This window comes from Oncorhynchus masou, chromosome 7 (genome assembly GCF_036934945.1).
Source record: "Oncorhynchus masou masou isolate Uvic2021 chromosome 7, UVic_Omas_1.1, whole genome shotgun sequence".
In the NCBI taxonomy this organism is placed as follows: Eukaryota; Metazoa; Chordata; class Actinopteri; order Salmoniformes; family Salmonidae; genus Oncorhynchus; species Oncorhynchus masou.
In genome coordinates this window covers 22,922,875-22,941,881 of record NC_088218.1, presented here as the reverse complement: position 1 = coordinate 22,941,881, position 19,007 = coordinate 22,922,875, and the positions used below count along the sequence as shown (strand labels likewise).

The 19,007-nt window shown below is 43.1% G+C and overlaps 1 protein-coding gene across 2 annotated transcripts in view; it reads left to right on the top strand.

Moving 5' to 3' along the window:
* The window catches only part of LOC135543517 (lymphocyte antigen 75-like), a 45,159-nt gene that overhangs the window by 20,931 nt on the left and 5,221 nt on the right, over positions 1–19,007 (top strand). Inside the window, exons 17-30 of one of the 2 annotated variants that reach the window (XM_064970848.1) lie at positions 2,542–2,711; positions 3,229–3,293; positions 3,505–3,581; positions 6,523–6,659; positions 7,161–7,266; positions 7,422–7,576; positions 9,466–9,595; positions 9,891–10,111; positions 10,410–10,572; positions 10,804–10,965; positions 16,799–16,921; positions 17,170–17,361; positions 17,495–17,718; positions 17,903–18,113. In XM_064970848.1, the coding sequence (XP_064826920.1) occupies positions 2,542–2,711; positions 3,229–3,293; positions 3,505–3,581; positions 6,523–6,659; positions 7,161–7,266; positions 7,422–7,576; positions 9,466–9,595; positions 9,891–10,111; positions 10,410–10,572; positions 10,804–10,965; positions 16,799–16,921; positions 17,170–17,361; positions 17,495–17,718; positions 17,903–18,113 (2,136 nt within the window). Of the gene's footprint in view, positions 1–2,541; positions 2,712–3,228; positions 3,294–3,504; positions 3,582–6,522; positions 6,660–7,160; positions 7,267–7,421; positions 7,577–9,465; positions 9,596–9,890; positions 10,112–10,409; positions 10,573–10,800; positions 10,966–16,798; positions 16,922–17,169; positions 17,362–17,494; positions 17,719–17,902; positions 18,114–19,007 lie in introns of both variants that reach the window. The other variant, XM_064970847.1, reaches the window with a different exon arrangement.

Genomic DNA, 19,007 nt, shown 5'->3' with positions numbered 1-19,007 from the left:
CACAGAGACAAACTGAAATGTTTCCGACAGATAAGCTCTAAACCAGGCCAGAACTTGTCCGTGTAGACCAATTAGGGTGTCCCATCTCGGAGCTTGGTCTGACACCATTAAACGGTAATTTACCACCTTCACGAGTGCAGTCTCAGTGCTATGATGGGGTCTAAAACCAGACTGAAGCTTTTCGTATACATTGTTTATCTTCAGGAAGGCAGGGAGTTGCTGCGCAACAGCTTTTCCAAAACATTTTGAGAGGAATGGAAGATTAAATATAGGCTGATAGTTTTTATATTTTCTAGGTCAAGGTTTTGCGTTTTCAGGAGAGGCTTTATTACTGACACATTTAGTGAGTTTGGTACACATCTGGTGGATAGTGAGCCGTTTATTATGTTCAACATAAGAGGGCCAAACACAGGAAGCAGCTCTTTCAGTAGTTTGGTTGGAACAGGGTCCAGTATGCAGATTGAAGGTTTAGAGGCCATGACTATTTCCATCAATGTGCCAAGAGATATAGAGATATAGTATTAAAAAACAGACTCAGGACAACTGAGCTTTGGAGAAATACGCAGATTTAAAGAGGACTCCGTAATTTGTTTTCTAATGATCATGAGTTCGTGAATGTATCACTGCTGAAGTGAAAGCCATCCTCTCTTGGGGAATGCTGCATTTTAGTTAGCTTTGCAACAGTATCAAAAATACATTTTGGATTGTTCTTATTCTCCTCAATTAAGTTGGAAAAATAGGATGATCGAGCACCAGTGAGGGCCCTTCGATAATGCACGGTACTGTCTTTCCAAGCTAATCATAAGACTTCCAGTTTGGTGTAGCGCCATTTCCGTTGCAATTTTCTGGAAGCTTGCTTCAGGGCTCGGGTATTTTCTGTATACATGGTCCTTTGCTGTTGTTCTGGGATTGATTTGCACTTTTCACGCCAAAGTATGTTCATCTCTAGGAGACAGAACACGTCTCCTTCCTGAGCGGTATGACGGCTGTGTGGTCCCGTGGTGTTTATACTTGCATACTAGTGTTTGTACAGATGAACCTTCAGGTGTTTGGAAATTGCTCCCAAGGATGAACCAGACTTGTGGAGGTCTACACATTTTTTTTTCTTCTTTTGATTTTCACATGATGTCAAGCAAAGAGGCACTGAGTTTGAAGGTAGGCCTTGAAATACATCCACAGGTACACCTCCAATTGACTCAAATGATGTCAATTAGCCTATCAGAAGCTTCTAAAACCATGACATAATTTTCTGGAATTTTCCAAGCTGTTTAAAGACACGGTCAACTTAGTGTATGTAAACTTCTGACCCGCTGGAATTGTGATACAGTGAAATAATCTGTAAACAATTGTTGGAAAAATTACTTAGATAAAAGTAGATGTCTTGACCGACTTGCCAAAACTATAGTTTGTTACCAAGAAATTTGTGGAGTGGTTAAGAACCGAGTTTTAATGACTCCAACCTAAGTTGTATGTACACTTCTGACTTCATCTGTAGGTCCAGAGTATGACTGTGGCATTGAGTAGGTTCCGGACATATGTTGGACAAAACCACTGAGTCGATGATGGCTCCGAAAACTTTTTGGAGTGGGTCTGTGGACTTTTCCATGTGAATATTAAAGTCACTAAAATGTCAATATTATCTGCCATGACTACAAGGTCCAATAGGAATTCAGGGAACTCAGTGAGGAACGCTGTATACGACCCAGGAGGCCTGTAACCAGTAGCAATAAAAAATGATTGAGTAGGCTGCATTGATTTCATTTCTAGAAATTTAAAAGATGAGCTTTAAAAAAAAAAAATGAAATTGAAATTTGTGTTGTAAATGTTAGCAACACCTCCACCTTTGCGGGATGTGCAGGGGATATGGTCACTAGTGTACCCAGGAGAGGCCTCATTTAACACAGTATATTCATCAGGCTTAAGCCATGTTTCTGTCAGACCAATCACATCAAGATTATGATCAGTGATCAGTTCATTGACCGTAACTGCCTTGGAAGTGAGGTATCTAACATTAATTAGCCCTATTTTGAGATGTGAGGCATCACAATCTCTTTCAATAATGGCAGAAATGGAGGAGGTCTTTATTCCGGTGAGATTGCTAAAGCGAACGCCGCCATGTTTAGTTTTGCCCAACCTAAGTTGAGGCACAGACACGGTCTCAATGGGGATAGCTGAGCTGACTACACTGACTGTGTTAATGGCAGACTCCACTAAGCTGGCAGGCTGGCTAACAGCCTGCTGCCTGGCCTGCACCCTATTTCATTGTGGAGCTAGTGGAGTTAGAGCCCTGTCTATGTTCGTAGATAAGATGAGCGCACCCCTCCAGCTTGGATGGAGTCTGTCACTCCTCAGTAGGCCAGGCTTGGTCCTGTTTGTGGGTGAGTGGTGTTGACATGTAGGTTTGGTAATATCTCTTGACTTTTTCTGATGAAATGATATACCAATGTATGATAAGCCATCAGAAGTATGAGCTGAGTTTGTTTAATATATTGAGTACTAAAAATAGGATTTGAGAATAATAATAATATTCATCTGTTGCAGGTGGGCACCATGAGACATCCATATTCATTGACGGTAACGAGTTCTGGTTTGTGACGGAACCAAAGCTGCCATACGAGGAGGCTAGTTTGTACTGCAACAGCAACGGCAGCAAGCTGGCAGCACCACAAAGCTCCAATGCAGCCATACAGATCCATAATAATCTGCCACAGGTACGGAATAGTGCAATTACAGTACCGCAGTGAATAAACCAGACTTACTGTACGTTATAAATCTAGCTAGTATAAGAAACAGTTTAAAGCTGGAATCCATAATGGTGTGACTGCCACGTTTGCTTGCAATATTACAACAACGAACACAGTTCTCCCCTGACATCATTGCACATACAATAGAACAGTAGAATATGTACTACAGTTTTTATTTTTAGCCACGATGCTGGATGTTCCTCTCCTACGTTTCATCAACAGAACAAAAACAATAACGTGCTGGGGGCAAACTATGGCGCTGTTTGTGCTCATGCAGATTTCAGCTTTAAGGCTTGTATATCAACCCTGACTGATGGATATAGAGCAGTAATGGAGTGGAAGAAGGCCACTGAACTATCCTAATAAAATGAAGACAACATTGATCAAGAGAGAGAGAGACCACTGTGTGAGAGGGCAGCAGGGAGTGGCTTTGTTTTGTCCTTGTGTGTTTATGTATTCATTGACTTGTGACCTGATTGGGCAGATGTCGGCAGGGAAGCAGAGCTGGTGGGTGGATGTAAGAGACGCTGGACACTACTTCCCCATAAGGTGAGTCACACAGTCACGCAGTCACATGGCAAGTCACTCCTCACCAACCAACAACCATCCCCTGACACGGTCAGACAGCAACAGCAACACACGTTCTAAAACACTGCCTTCAAAACGTGTCTTGAGATCAGAATTGCAGTCAAATATAAGTGATGTGATTGTGTGTGTCGGTTAGAATAAAAGTGAATGACTTTCTACTCCTGTCCTCTAGGTTACCCCTTATGCAAAACTACCAGGCTACGTTCCTGGGCAGGTGTACAACCATCAGTGACAAGAACATCTTCCCAGGTGAATGACAATGTAACTACAGTACAAAGAGTAGTTGAAATCAAGTTGTTTCCTTTTAAATCATGTAGAAAGGATTATAATGTAGGCTGTTGGTTACTAGGACACTTCCCACTGAGCACACACTGGTTGAATCAACGTTGTTCGACGTAATTTGTCAACGTATTGCAACCAGTACTGTTTTCATCTGATTTCAAACAGTGTTGTAAACATTGAAATTAGGGGAAAACTTAAATAAATGTACTTAACCTGACTAATAGGTTGTTACATCAATCTAATTTCAAGACATGCTAACCTCTCACTATTACAATAACAGGGGAGGTTCGCATTTTTTGCCGGGTATGATACTTGTGCATCTAACTTTCTCACTCATCATTATTCACGATTCATTTAGGATTATCCGTAATGGTAGCAACCACATTAATGTAGAACTGTTTAGACACCTAGTATATTCTTATTTACAATACAAGTGACTCCAAAATGACACAATACAATATTTATCATACATTCTATTGGGCACAAAATAATCTGACACAAATCCAAAACAAACAGCAAATGCATCCAACCAATGTGTGGAGTCACAAGCTTGATGTCGTCATTGCATGCAATGAATATGGGACCAAATACTTAACTTTTTACTACTTTAATAAGCATAAGTGAATTTGTCTCAATACTTTGGTCCTCTAAAATGGGGGGGGGGGACTATGTACAAAAAGTGCTGTAATTTCTAAACGTTTCACCCGATATGGATGGAAATACCCTCAAATTGAAACTGACTTGAACCTCAGTCATTGTATCATTTCAAATCCAAAGTGCTGGAGTTCAGAGAAAAAAAACAACAAAAATTGTGTTAAGTCTCCCAATACTTTTGGAGCTCACTGTATGTTGTTCATTATATACAATAGGCCCTATATATACTATAGGCCCTATATAGGCCCTATATATACTATTCCAGTAGAAGATATCCTTCAAATGTTGATATTTGGTTGCGTTCTCAATTCATTATCCAGTTTGTCTACAAATTAATTATTGATATGTTGGATTCACGTCTCCATCTCAACCAAACATCTAACTTAAAGAACACCAGTAAATTTGATTGAGTCCCATTCTTGAACTTAGATTTTTGGTTCAGATGGTGAAGTATATTAACTTGTAGATTTAATTTGAATTCAACCAACCTTCCTTCATATACAAGAAAATATCAAAAGGTAAAAGTCATGAATATCATGAATTTGGCATCGTATTTATAGAGCTAATGGTAACTACTTCTAAACTTCTAAGTGTGGTGTGTTTCCAAAGCTGAGCAGGGTACATTGAGGTTTTCATCTGGATTGTCGACTCATTCTCACTGAAATGCATTACCCCTCATATACCAGTAGGAGTCACTGTTCAGGCAGAAATCATTGGACTTCGTCTTCGCATGTTATTTGAATATACCTCTTTATTTAGGTTGAAACAATGACGTTGATTCAAACATACCATTTTACTATCAACATTGAAACAAGGCAAATTAAAATATGTCTAATCTAAAATTCAACAATTTCAACCACCCAATATGCTGTATATTGAATATATTATTGAAACATTTTGTACGTTTCTATGTGGAATGTAACTCAATGTCAATGTATAAATAGTTCTGATGATTATGTCAATTAAATTGATGTAACAACCTGTTAGTCAGGTTAAGTACATTTATTTATACAGAACAAAAATATAAATGCAACATGCAACAATTTTAAAGATTTGACTTGAGTTACAGTTCATATTGAAATCAGTCAATTGAAATATATTCATTAGGCCCTAATCTATGGATTTCACATTTTTGGGTATAGAAATATGCATCTGTTGGTCACAGATACTTTTTTTTAAAGTCAGTATCTGTTGTGACACCATTTGCCTCATGCAGCACAAGACATCTCCTTCGCATAGAGTTGATCAGGCTGTTGCATGTGGCCTGTGGAATGTTTCCCACTCCTCTTCAATGACTGTACGAAGTTGCTGGATATTGTCGGGAACTGGAACACTCTGTTGTACATTTCGATCCAGAGCATCCCAAACATGCTCAATGGGTGATTTGTCTGGTGAGTATGCAGGCCATGGAAGAACTGGGACATTATAAGCATCCAGAAATTGTGTTCAGATCCTTGCGACATGGGGTAGTGCATTATCATGCTGAAACGAGGTGATGGCGGATGATGATGAATGGCATGACAATGGGCCTCAGGGTCTCGTGTCCGTAGCGTATTCCTCCTGCCCATACCAGAACCCCACGCCACCATGGGACACTCTGTTCACAACACTGACAAACGGCAAACTGCTCACTCACACAATGCCATACACGTGGTCTGCATTTGTGAGGCCGGTTGGACGTACTGCCAAATTCTATAAGACGACTTGGAGGCGGCTTATGGTAGAGAAATTAACATTACATTCTCAGGCAACAGCTCTTGTGGACTTTCCTGCCATCAGCATGTCAATTGCACACCCCTTAAAAGTTGAGACATCTTTGGAATTGTGCTGTGTCATAAAACTACACATTTTAGAGTGGCCTTTTATTGTCCCCAGCACAAGGTGCACCTGTGAAATGATAATGCTGTTTAATCAGCTTCTTGATATGCCACACCTGTCTGTTGGATGGATTATCTTGGCAAAGGAGAAATGCTCACTAACAGGGATTTAAACAAATTTGTGCACAACATTTTAGAGAAATTCGTTTTTTTGTGCGTATGGAACATTTCTGGGATCTTCTATTTCTGCTCATGAAACATGGGACCAACACTTTAGTAGTACCGGTTTGACAACTTTATTCATTTCCAATTGGTTGACACATTACGTTGAAACAATGTTGATTCAACCAATGTGTGCCCAGTGGGTTGTTACCTTTTATGGTTCAAATGTGACCGGTCACACACACACTCACTCAGACACACTCCTGCCCCTCCAGAGTACGAGTACAGCTGTGAGCTGCAGCTGCCATTCGTGTGTGAGAGACACAACACCACGGCTATAGAGACCCACTCTGGAGAGCCTCACCCCGATGGTCTGCCCTGTGAGAGCGGCTATTTACGCTTCAGGGACAAGGTCAGTCTGTCACACACACACACACACACACACACACACACACACACACACACACACACACACTGGAGACTGTCATATAGTAACAGCTGAAATTGAATGAATGGAACGGTATAAAACACATGGAAACCAGTTGAGATACTGTTTAATTCGTTCCGTTCCAGCCATAACAATGAGCCTGTCCTCTGATTTAGTCTACATACAGGTATATTCTGTGTAAGCCAGAGTGGGTGCGGTATATGGCCAATATACCACAACTAAGGGCTGTTCTAAAGCACGACACAACGCAGAGTGCCTGGATACAGCCCTTAGCTGTGGTATATTGGTCATATATCACAAACCCTGAGGTGCCTTATTGCTGTTATAAACTGGTTACCAATGTAATTAGAGCAGTAAAAATACATGTTTTATCCCGTGGTCTGAAATACCAGCCAAACAACATTCAGGGCTCAATCCACCCAGTTTCTAACAATTGTTATTGAATGTTGCCGTTGCCTTTTCCAGTGCTACGTGGTGATCACGCCTCTGTACGTTACTTTTCAACACGCCAACGAGCAGTGTCAGTCGATGAGAGGCACTCTACTCACTATCACAGACCAAGTTGAACAGGGTGAGTAGTGAAACTTCTAGTAGATCTCTTTTACCTGTCTGTCATGTTTGTCATTGGACAACCTTCCATTCTCCTAGACATGATTGATGTCCCTTCAATGTCAGTCTTATCCGGCGGTTGTTGACTAGTTGCGCCTATCTGTTTGTTGTGGTCAGACTTTGTGACCTCCCTGTTGCCGGCGCAGCCCCGTAAGACATGGATTGGCCTGAAGCTCAAACAGCAGGACCCAGAGTGGGTGGATGACTCCCCGGTCTCCTACCTCAACTTTAACCCCCTGCTTCATGGCCTACTCAGGCCCATGCTTGTCAAAGTGAGTTCCCTTCTCAATTCTATTCAGCATGGCCACGGGGATCAGTGGGCTATGAGTTGAGTTATAACTTATAACTCCATCAAACCCCAGGTAGCATGTACAGTAAACATACCTTTTTTTAACATTCAACTGAAACCATATGATGTTTTTACTGTAAAAATACCAGGTATACTCCCCTCATAGGGCAGTTGGTCAGAATCAGGGGTGAAAGTAAGCCAGAATAGTGGGGTACCCCATACCGGTAAAACATGAGCCTATCACAATAATTCAAACAGATTTTTAACAAAACTGTAGGCTATTACACTATTTATCATTGCCGCACGCGTGACGCATGAAAAATGTGTGAATAGACTTGAAAACTTGTGGAATACGCTCAAAATGCGATGTGGTTCAATGATAACACTGACATTTTGCCATGGCAGAGATGAGTGTCTGAGACCCTCGCGGACAGCAGTGTACGCATCAATTCAGGTTACAAGACTTGTGTCGGGTTAATGGATGACAATCATAAAATGTCATTCACAACACTTTGGTGTTTTGTAAGTGGTCTCTGCATTTATCATTTATCACTATATGCATGAATGGCAGAATATAAGAAGCATAATAGCTGGAATAGTAACTGTCTGGACACTGACTGTAGGCCTCACATGTAGCTTATTATAATATTAACTGCTGTGTTCCTCACGATAAAATTATAGACCGAAATGTTCCTTTTGTCTCGGGAACAGAAGGGGAGAAATATGATTTCTTTCTTTCAGCATTTTGAGAGAATGAGAAATCTGTTGTAGCCTAAACGTGCAATTTCTTTCAGCGACATAAAAGCTGACATAACATATGCATCCAAGATGAACTCAAATACTATCAGAAACATGTTGGATCGTTTTCACAGTTTATAACCTCCTGAAAACTGGTCAAACTGATGTCATTTGGAAATCTCCTTGGTCGCTTAAGGTCCATGTGAGAGAATTTAAGAGAGAGAACTTTACTGCTGTCAGCTGGATTGTTGATGATGCGTCGATCATTCTATCGATTTATGACATCCTTCTGGTGAGCAAGGCTTTATTTCATCTTCCAAACAATCATCAAGTAATGACAAGAGAAGCTGCACGTATCTAATTATGGACAAGTGGACGAACAAGTCAGCCAAAAGTCGGAAATTATAAGGAGAAAAATATCTGCGTGAGGCATAAATGTTTTATCATTTGTTTTGCACCCTGTCGTTCCACCGTCCCTGAGTAACGTGAGCAGGCAGCCTACATGAGCCTTTTTGAAGTAATTGTTTGAAAATCAGATGACAATATGACTGGTTGTGTTTATGTCATATTATAAGGTTAAAGTTAAGACGACAAATTTTGACTATTAGGCCCATAGAGAGTGAATAGGGATTCTATATGTAATTCCATGATTAGGCCAATAGAGATCCTATTACATGAATAGGGATTCTATATGTAATTCCATGATTAGGCCAATAGAGATCCTATTACATGAATAGGGTTTCTATATGTAATTCCATGATTAGGCCAATAGAGATCCTATTACATGAATAGGGTTTCTATATGTAATTCCATGATTAGGCCAATAGAGATCCTATTACATGAATAGGGGTTCTATATGTAATTCCATGATTAGGCCAATAGAGATCCTATTACAAGAATAGGGATTCTATATGTAATTCCATGATTTGGCCCATAAAAAACTAAAAATACCAATAGGTGGTCTCCATACCGGGAAGAAATACAATGTTTATTTTACTACATAAACGTTACTATGATAGACTATACTAAATACCAGTCTCTAAAAAACATGTTCCACATCTGTTTCAAAGTTCAAGGTCATCATCACCTATAACTAACTCTCTGTGTCCCTGTTGTTGTTGTGTCTGTCTGCAGTTTCATGACCCAGAGAGCATGGAGCTGTGTGTCTTCATGTTCAACGACCCCAACTCTGCTATGATGGGCTCCTGGGACTACACCCCCTGCTCTGACCAGCAGCATGTGGCCATCTGCCAGCACTACGCAGGTACACCACCACTACCTAGCAGCAGAGGGCGCCAAACACAACCAATTATCTGTGCTTATCTTGTCCGTTTTGGTGAAAGAACGGATGACGCGTGGACCCTACAGTCAGAAGGCTTGTGATAGAAAGACTTGATATTAAGTGTCTTTTACATACAGAAATTAAGTGTATGAAGTAGACTGATATTATTGATAGTTGTTACTTGATATTGCTACTGTTTAGCGGAGGGGAAATTGAGCATATCGAATAGGGTTTGAACCCTCGCCTGACCACTTTTAAGTCCCTCTCATGTTCTCAGACAAGCCAGAGGTGCCCCAGTTCCAGTTGGAGCCGTTCCAGGTCAACAATCACACCTTTAAGCTGCTTCAGAAGAACATGACGTGGCACGAGGCTCTGGTGGAGTGCAGGAACCAGAACATGGACCTGGCCAGCGTAGCCGACACCCTGCAGCAGTCAGTCCTCACCGTGCACGTCACCCGCGCACGCAGCCCCATGTGGATCGGCCTCTTCAGCGCAGACGTAAGTGGCCATAGCTTTTCACCCCAACCCGTTGCTGTTCGCAGATCTGAAAGAAAGGGATGGGTTTAAGGCAATATGGCAAAGCAAACAACCTGTAGCCCATTGGGAGGCTAGGTGGCACCGTCACCATGTAGAATAGGTCACACCCATCCTGTTCCTTCAGTTCTGCAGTCACTGAAGGATAGTGACTGATTTCATAATGACGATTTCACACATTCTACAGTGCAGGTCAGTTAGTTCTTAATTGACTTGCCTGGTTAAATTAATAAGGAACTCACTCAGCGTTTTGTATTGTCAGATTGGTGTCCACTACCGCTGGACAGACCACAGTCACACGGTGTTTAGTCGCTGGTCCTCAGAGCCCACCGTTGGACACTGTGTCTTCCTGGACACGGACGGCTTCTGGAAGGCTACAGAGTGTACGGAGCAGTTGGCAGGGGCTATCTGCCATGTTCCACACGGTAAGACAGCAATACAGTGGCTCAGTTGGTAAGCGCTGGGGTCTTGTAATGTAATGGTCGCAGGTTCAATTCCCACAAGGATCAAATACCAAAAGTGTAAGCACTTTGGATACAATTGTCTGTTAAGTGGCATAATTGAAACAAGACTGGAGGAAAATTAACTAAGCACTCTCCTCAGACAGCAACTGTGTGTTTTTTTAAATGAATGAACACTTTCAATGTTTCCAGAAGAGAACGTCACCACCCATGAGGACAACGCTGTGAACTGTCCTCACAAGAGCAGCGGACCAAACTGGATCCCCTTCAAGAACAACTGCTACACCTTCCAACTGGCATCGTCCAGATGGGAAGAGTTTGGCAAGGGCCAGATACTTCAGACATGCAAGAAACTGGGTAAGGAGCAAGGACACTGTTTGGCAGAGACAACCATTTGTACTGTGAAGAACTCCATAAACAAGATGCATATTAGAAACATGCCTTATAGTCTCAATTAGAAATGCGATAAGAGGGAGCTCTGCTTTGGCATCAAATATAAAGACAGAGTGATGCTCATTGGAGAATGGGGTACAATTTATAGCAATCAAATGAAGTTGCAGCTGTGTGAAAACATCATACTTCCAAAAATCCAAGGCATTCTCTCTTGTGGAAAAGTTTTAAAAAATCTTTCATTTTAGCAGCTTATTGCAGAGCAAAACATTCAAACTCACCAACGTGTATTGCTCACCAGTTTCTCCAGGGTTCACAGGTGCATAGTAGTGACAGGTGAAATGAATGACCATAAATTAAAGGGCCGTGGACAATATTAACCAATAGATAATGAGGAAATAATGACCCCACCCCCCCCAAAAAAATTAAAAAAATAATAATACAAGTAAATCAATCAATTATAACTATTGGCCAATATAATGTTTCACACAAATAAACAACTCAAGATTATTAAAAGATATATAGGAGCAAAATCTATTTCATTGTTCAACCCTGAAAGACAGTAGCTTTGAGTGTGTGCATCCAGAAAGTAAAAGACACTGAAGCTTGTAATCTCCCCTCTTGTTGATGGATACCACCTCTATGGCCATGGCTTTAAGCAATTCCGGGCTACCATGGCCAGCTTGTTGGTAATGCACGGCCGTGGGATAATTGTCATTCACTGTTTTGATGGCATATTTATGTTCTGCCAGTCTGTCTTTTAGCGTTCTTTTTTGTGCGACTAATATAAAAACAACACCACGGGCACTCCAACCTATAAACAACAAATGCAGGGATGCAATTCACAAAAGATTGGATCTGGTAAGTTATTTTCTTGTGTCATTGAACGTCTTGTTTTTTTTATTTTTTCTGTTGGGGGGTGGTTGCAGTCCGCACAGAAAGGTGCCAGTGGGTTGGGAAAAGCCCGTTGGCTTTGACCTTGGGGGGAGTTTGTGACTGCACCAGCTTCTCCCTTTGGGTTGGAGCGCGTCTAGAAGAAAAGCATGGAAGCTCAGTGAAAACTTCACCTAATGCAGGGTCACTTTTTATGTTACTCCAATTCTGTTTGATGATATTCTTTATTTGAGATGCCTCTCTGCTGTACTGGGTAACAAAATAGATTTGGTTTGACTTTTGGGGCCTTTGTTATTGTCTGAGCATATTTTCTCTTTCCATGGCCTCTGTGTGGAGCTGAAGCAGTTCATTTCCAGGTGATCGAAACAGCAAAATTACATTTACATTTACATTTAAGTCATTTAGCAGACGCTCTTATCCAGAGCGACTTACAAATTGGTGAATTCACCTTCTGACATCCAGTGGAACAGCCACTTTACAATAGTGCATCTAAATCATTAGGGGGGGGTGGTGAGAAGGATTACTTATCCTATCCTAGGTATTCCTTGAAGAGGTGGGGTTTCAGGTGTCTCCGGAAGGTGGTGATTGACTCCGCTGTCCTGGCGTCGTGAGGGAGTTTGTTCCACCATTGGGGGGCCAGAGCAGCGAACAGTTTTGACTGGGCTGAGCGGGAACTGTACTTCCTCAATGGTAGGGAGGCGAGCAGGCCAGAGGTGGATGAACGCAGTGCCCTTGCTTGGGTGTAGGGCCTGATCAGAGCCTGGAGGTACTGCGGTGCCGTTCCCCTCACAGCTCCGTAGGCAAGCACCATGGTCTTGTAGCGGATGCGAGCTTCAACTGGAAGCCAGTGGAGAGAGCGGAGGAGCGGGGTGACGTGAGAGAACTTGGGAAGGTTGAACACCAGATGGGCTGCGGCGTTCTGGATGAGTTGTAGGGGTTTAATGGCACAGGCAGGGAGCCCAGCCAACAGCGAGTTGCAGTAATCCAGACGGGAGATGACAAGTGCCTGGATTAGGACCTGCGCCACTTCCTGTGTGAGGCAGGGTCGTACTCTGCGGATGTTGTAGAACATGAACCTACAGGAACGGGCCACCGCCATGATGTTGGTTGAGAACGACAGGGTGTTGTCCAGGATCACGCCAAGGTTCTTAGCGCTCTGGGAGGAGGACACAATGGAGTTGTCAACCGTGATGGCGAGATCATGGAACGGGCAGTCCTTCCCCGGGAGGAAGAGCAGCTCCGTCTTGCCGAGGTTCAGCTTGAGGTGGTGATCCGTCATCCACACTGATATGTCTGCCAGACATGCAGAGATGTGATTCGCCACCTGGTCATCAGAAGGGGGAAAGGAGAAGATTAATTGTGTGTCGTCTGCATAGCAATGATAGGAGAGACCATGTGAGGTTATGACAGAGCCAAGTGACTTGGTGTATAGCGAGAATAGGAGAGGGCCTAGAACAGAGCCCTGGGGGACACCAGTGGTGAGAGCGCGTGGCGAGGAGACAGATTCTCGCCACGCCACCTGGTAGGAGCGACCTGTCAGGTAGGACGCAATCCAAGCGTGGGCCGCGCCGGAGATGCCCAACTCGGAGAGGGTGGAGAGGAGGATCTGATGGTTCACAGTATCGAAGGCAGCCGATAGGTCTAGAAGGATGAGAGCAGAGGAGAGAGAGTTAGCTTTAGCAGTGCGGAGCGCCTCCGTGATACAGAGAAGAGCAGTCTCAGTTGAATGACTAGTCTTGAAACCTGACTGATTTGGATCAAGAAAGTCATTCTGAGAGAGATAGCGGGAGAGCTGGCCAAGGACGGCACGTTCAAGAGTTTTGGAGAGAAAAGAAAGAAGGGATACTGGTCTACAAAATGGATTAAGAGGATAACAAAAAAATCTCTCCAACCACGGTCCTAAAAACACATTTGCGTAGTTGGGTGCAATACTGGCGGCCATTACTGTCCATTTGACTTGTCTGTAGAGTTGGTCCTGAAAAAGAACGTTATTGTTTAGTGCTCGCTCTGTTAGAGAGAGTCTGGAGTTGCGCTTCCCTCTGGCCTGAGTTGAAGATGGTGTTTTAGAGCCTCGAGACCCTCACCGTTTACTAAACTCACCAAAAAAAGATAATTAGTAAAAATCCAAATAACTTCACAGATCTTCATTGTAATGGGTTTAAACTCTGTTTCCCATGCTTGTTCAATGAACTATAAACAATTAATGAACATGCACCATTGGAACGGTCATTAAGACACTAACAGCTTACAGACGGTAGGCAATTAAGGTCACAGTTAGGAAAACTTAGGACACTAAAGAGGCCTTTCTACTGACTCTGAAAAACACCAAAAGAAAGATGCCCAGGGTCCCTGCTCATCTACGTGAACGTGCCTTAGGCATGCTGCAAGGAGGCATGAGGACTGCAAATGTGGCCAAGGCAACAAATTGCAATGTCCATACTGTGAGATGGCTAAGACAGTGCTACAAAGAGACAGGACGGACAGCTGATCATCCTCGCAGTGGCAGACCACGTGTAACAACACCTGCGCAGGATTGGTACATCCAAACATCACACCTGCGGGACAGGTACAGGATGGCAACAACAATTGCCCGAGTTACACCAGGAACACCAGGAACGCACAATCCCTCCATCAGGGCTCAGACTGTCCGCAATAGGCTGAGAGAGGCTGGACTGAGGGCTTGTAGGACTGTTGTAAGGCCGGTCCTCACCAGACATCACAAACCCACCGTCGCTGGACCCTGCATTACAGGGAAGACATCCTTCTCCCTCATGTGGTACCCTTCCTGCAGGCTCATCCTGACATGACCCTCCAGCATGACAATGCCACTAACCATGCTGCTCGTTCTGTGCGTGATTTCCTTGCAAGACAGGAATGTCAGTGTTCTGCCATGGCCAGCTAAGTACCCATATCTCAATCCCATTGAGCACGTCTGGGACCTGTTGGATCGGAGGGTGAGGTCTAGGGCCATTCCCCCAAAAATGTCTGTGAACTTGCAGGTGCCTTGGTGGAAGAGTGGGGTAACATCTCACAGCAAGAACTTGCAAATCTGGTGCAGTCCATGAGGAGGAGATGCACTGCAGTACTTAATGCAGCTGGTGGCCACACCAGATACTGACTGTTTATTTTGCTTTTGAGGGACACATTATTTTGAGGGACACATTATTCCATTTCTGTTAGTCACATGTCTGTGGAACTTGTCTGTGGAACAGTTGTTGAATCTTGTTATGTTCATATGAATATTAACACATGTTAAGTTTGCTGAAAATAAATGCAGCTGACAGTGAGATGATGTTTCTTTTTTTGCTGAGTTTATATCCCAAATGTCAGAGACATTCTATGGGAAGAGAGACTGCAGATTCTTTCAAACAATTGTATTATAAGATTTGCAAAAATGAAGCAATCAACCATCCGTAAGAATAGTCAGAGTTGAAAGCTCAACGGACTGAGTTCTCAGCTTTTATTTAAAAAAGTCCGACCTCTATGTGGCAGTTAGCAGATGTGTGCAAACAGGGTTGGGGAGCATAGTGTATAAAAGGCGTTTAGCTTGTCTGTGTAGATGAAGATAGCTGATGTTGACCACCATTGTCTGTTCCTTTCTGCATGTTTCCATCGAGAGGAGTTCCTACAGACAGTACAAACGGGATGTCACATACTGCGGTCGCACCCGGCTCTTATCTGTACAGCCAGAGTTATAACTAAGTCACACAAGACAACAAGCCTGCATCAGGGGAAAAAAACACAATGGACAATTGACAATTCTCTAAGTAAAAACAGCATAGTATGTTTAATTTTGTAATTTTTCGTGACATGTTTCATACAGTATTTTCCACGGGATTACAAGTTGCAGTTCTTGACACAAACCGGCACTTACAGTTGAAGTCAGATGTTTACATACACCTTAGCCAAATACGTTTAAACTCAGTTTTCACAATTCCTGACATTTAATCCTAGTAAAAATTCCCTGTCTTAGGTCAGTTAGGATCACCACTTTATTTTAAGAATGTGAAATGTCAGAATAATAGTAGAGAGAATGATTTATTTCAGCTTTTATTTCTTTCATCACATTCCCAGTGGGTCAGAAGTTTACATACACTCAATTAGTATTTGGTAGCATTGCCTTTAAATTGTTTAACTTGGGTCAAACGTTTTGGGTAGCCTTCCACAAGCTTCCCACAATAAGTTGGGTGAATTTTGGCCCATTCCTCCTGACAGAGCTGGTGTAACTCTGAGTCAGATTTGTAGGCCTCCTTGCTCATACACACTTTTTCAGTTCTGCTCACACATTTTCTATGGGATTGAGGTCAGGGCTTTGTGATGGCCACTCCAATACCTTGACTTTGTGTCATGCACAAAGTAGATGTCCCAACCGACTTGCCATAACTATAGTTCGTTAACAAAGAAATTGGTGGAGTGGTTGAAAAAACGAGTTATAATGATCCCAACCTAAGTGTTTGTAAACAGCCGACTTCAACTATGCCTTTATTGTCTTGCCCATTCACCCTCTGGATGGCACACATACACAATCCATGTTTCAATTGTCAAAAAGGCTTAGAAATCCTTCTTTAACCAATCTCCTCCTCTTCATCTATACTGATCGAAGTGAATTTAAGAAGGGATCCTATAAGGAATCGTAGCTTTCACTTTTCTCTTTTCACTTTTCCACAAGAGAGAGTGCCTTGGATATTTTTTAAATATGATGTTTTTACATAGCTGCAACTTAATGTGGTCGCTATAAGTCTCAATGAGACTTTTTAGAGATAAAAAGAAAATGGACATTGATGCCTGGTCAAAACAGACTTCTTCTGTGGTCTGATTTGAAGGCGTTTATTAATTAAACACACACACCGCTCATGTACGAGTAATAAAGTCTTTATGAAGTGTTACCGGTTGATGTTCTCCTCAGCTCCTGATGCAGACATGCTGACCATCAGGAACGAAGTGGAGAATGAGTTTGTGAAGGAGCAGCTGCTTCCCTTCAAAGACCTGGTGCAGTTTGTCTGGCTCGGGGTGTTCAACGATGACAACGGTGAGTTCCCCCGTATTCATCTCCCCAACACTCAGCATGGACAGTGTGTCCTTATGTTCGATCTGCTGTTTGGACTTTCATACTATCATTCATTGCCCTGCATTATGAGGAGACGCTGAATTGGATCCTTGTAAAATGTCTACTGTATCATCAAGTCTGAAGCTTACTCATTGATCATTGTTCTATTATTGTGTGATAAGACGTGTCATAAATGCGTAATGTCAAGAGGTTGCTCTTGTCCTTGGTAGATAACCAGATGAAGTGGTATGACGGTACCAACGTCCAGTACTCTAACTGGGTCGATGGAAGACCAAGCTTCTCAGCCAGCGATGAGTTTATGGCAGGTCTCAACACTGACGGAGTCTGGAAGATATTCACTAACAAACACCACTTCAGTCCCTTCAAGCAGAGAAGCATCGTGGCCTGCAAACTGGATAAAGGTTGGTAGACCCCATTCAGACAAAGATACTTCACCCATTCACAAGGAGTACTATCGTTATTTTATTTTGTTACGATAAAATAATCCATTTTGCGCTTGATTGACTCTATTAAGCCGTTTTCTTCGTCCCCGAGACTCTAAGGACCAATACAATCAGTCGGCCAGGGACTTTGAGCGCTATGGCAACCTGAGCTACCACGTGATAACCAGGAAGTTGAGCTGGTTCCAGGCCCTGGAGGAGTGTGGCCGTGGCAACGGACACCTGGCCAGCGTGCATGGCACCAGGCACAACGCTCACATAGAGCTTATCGCCAAGCGAGACGGCTTCCCGCTGTGGATCGGTCTGTCCAGTCATGATGTAAGGGAGCTCAGCCACAATGCCACTAACACGGCGGCCATTTGTATTGAGAATAACGCCATATTTTGCAGAAATTTAGCTCAGAGCATTAAACGGCAGGTAGACACTAAATTCAACATTTTCTAAGCACCTCCAGTGTGAAGTTTGTTGAGTAATACTGCATCCCCCTCCCCTCTCTGCGCAGGCTAGTGGCTCTCAGTCTTATGAGTGGTCTGATGGGACTAAGTATCACTACAGTCAGGCAGGACTCTCTGACACGGTTGTCACGTCCAGCTCAGACCCTCAGAGTGTCTGTGTGTACATCACTCCCCATGGCACCTGGATGAGAATGGACTGCAATGCCAAGCTGGACGGAGCCATCTGCTACAACACAACCATCACCACCCCCACTCAGAGTAAGACCCAGTCCTATTACCTAGCCTATTACAGCAATGCCATCACCACCCCTATTAGAATTATATCACCATCCCCAGTACCTAGCCTATTAGAATTACATCACCACTCAGAGTAAGACCCAGTCCTACAGTCTTAGTACCTAGCCTATTAGTATTACATCTCCACCCCCACTCAGAGTAAGACCCAGTCCTACAGTCTCAGTACCTAGCCTATTAGTATTACATCTCCACCCCCACTCAGAGTAAGACCCAGTCCTACAGTCTTAGTACCTATCCTATTAGAATTACATCCCCACTCAGAGTAAGACCCAGTCCTACAGTCCTAGTACCTAGCCTATTAGAATTACATCCCCACTCAGAGTAAGACCCAGTCCTACAGTCCTAGTACCTAGCCTATTAGAATTACATCCCCACTCAGAGTAAAACCCAGTCCTACAGTCCTAGTACCTAACCTATTAATATTACATCACCACTCAGAGTAAGACCCAGTCCTACAGTCTTAGTACCTAGCCTATTAGTATTACATCTCCACCCCCACTCAGAGTAAGACCCAGTCCTACAGTCTCAGTACCTAGCCTATTAGTATTACATCTCCACCCCCACTCAGAGTAAGACCCAGTCCTACAGTCTTAGTACCTATCCTATTAGAATTACATCCCCACTCAGAGTAAGACCCAGTCCTACAGTCCTAGTACCTAGCCTATTAGAATTACATCCCCACTCAGAGTAAAACCCAGTCCTACAGTCCTAGTACCTAGCCTATTAATATTACATCACCACATCACCAGAGTAAGACCCAGTCCTACAGTCTTAGTACCTAGCCTATTAGTATTACATCTCCACCCCCACTCAGAGTAAGACCCAGTCCTACAGTCTCAGTACCTAGCCTATTAG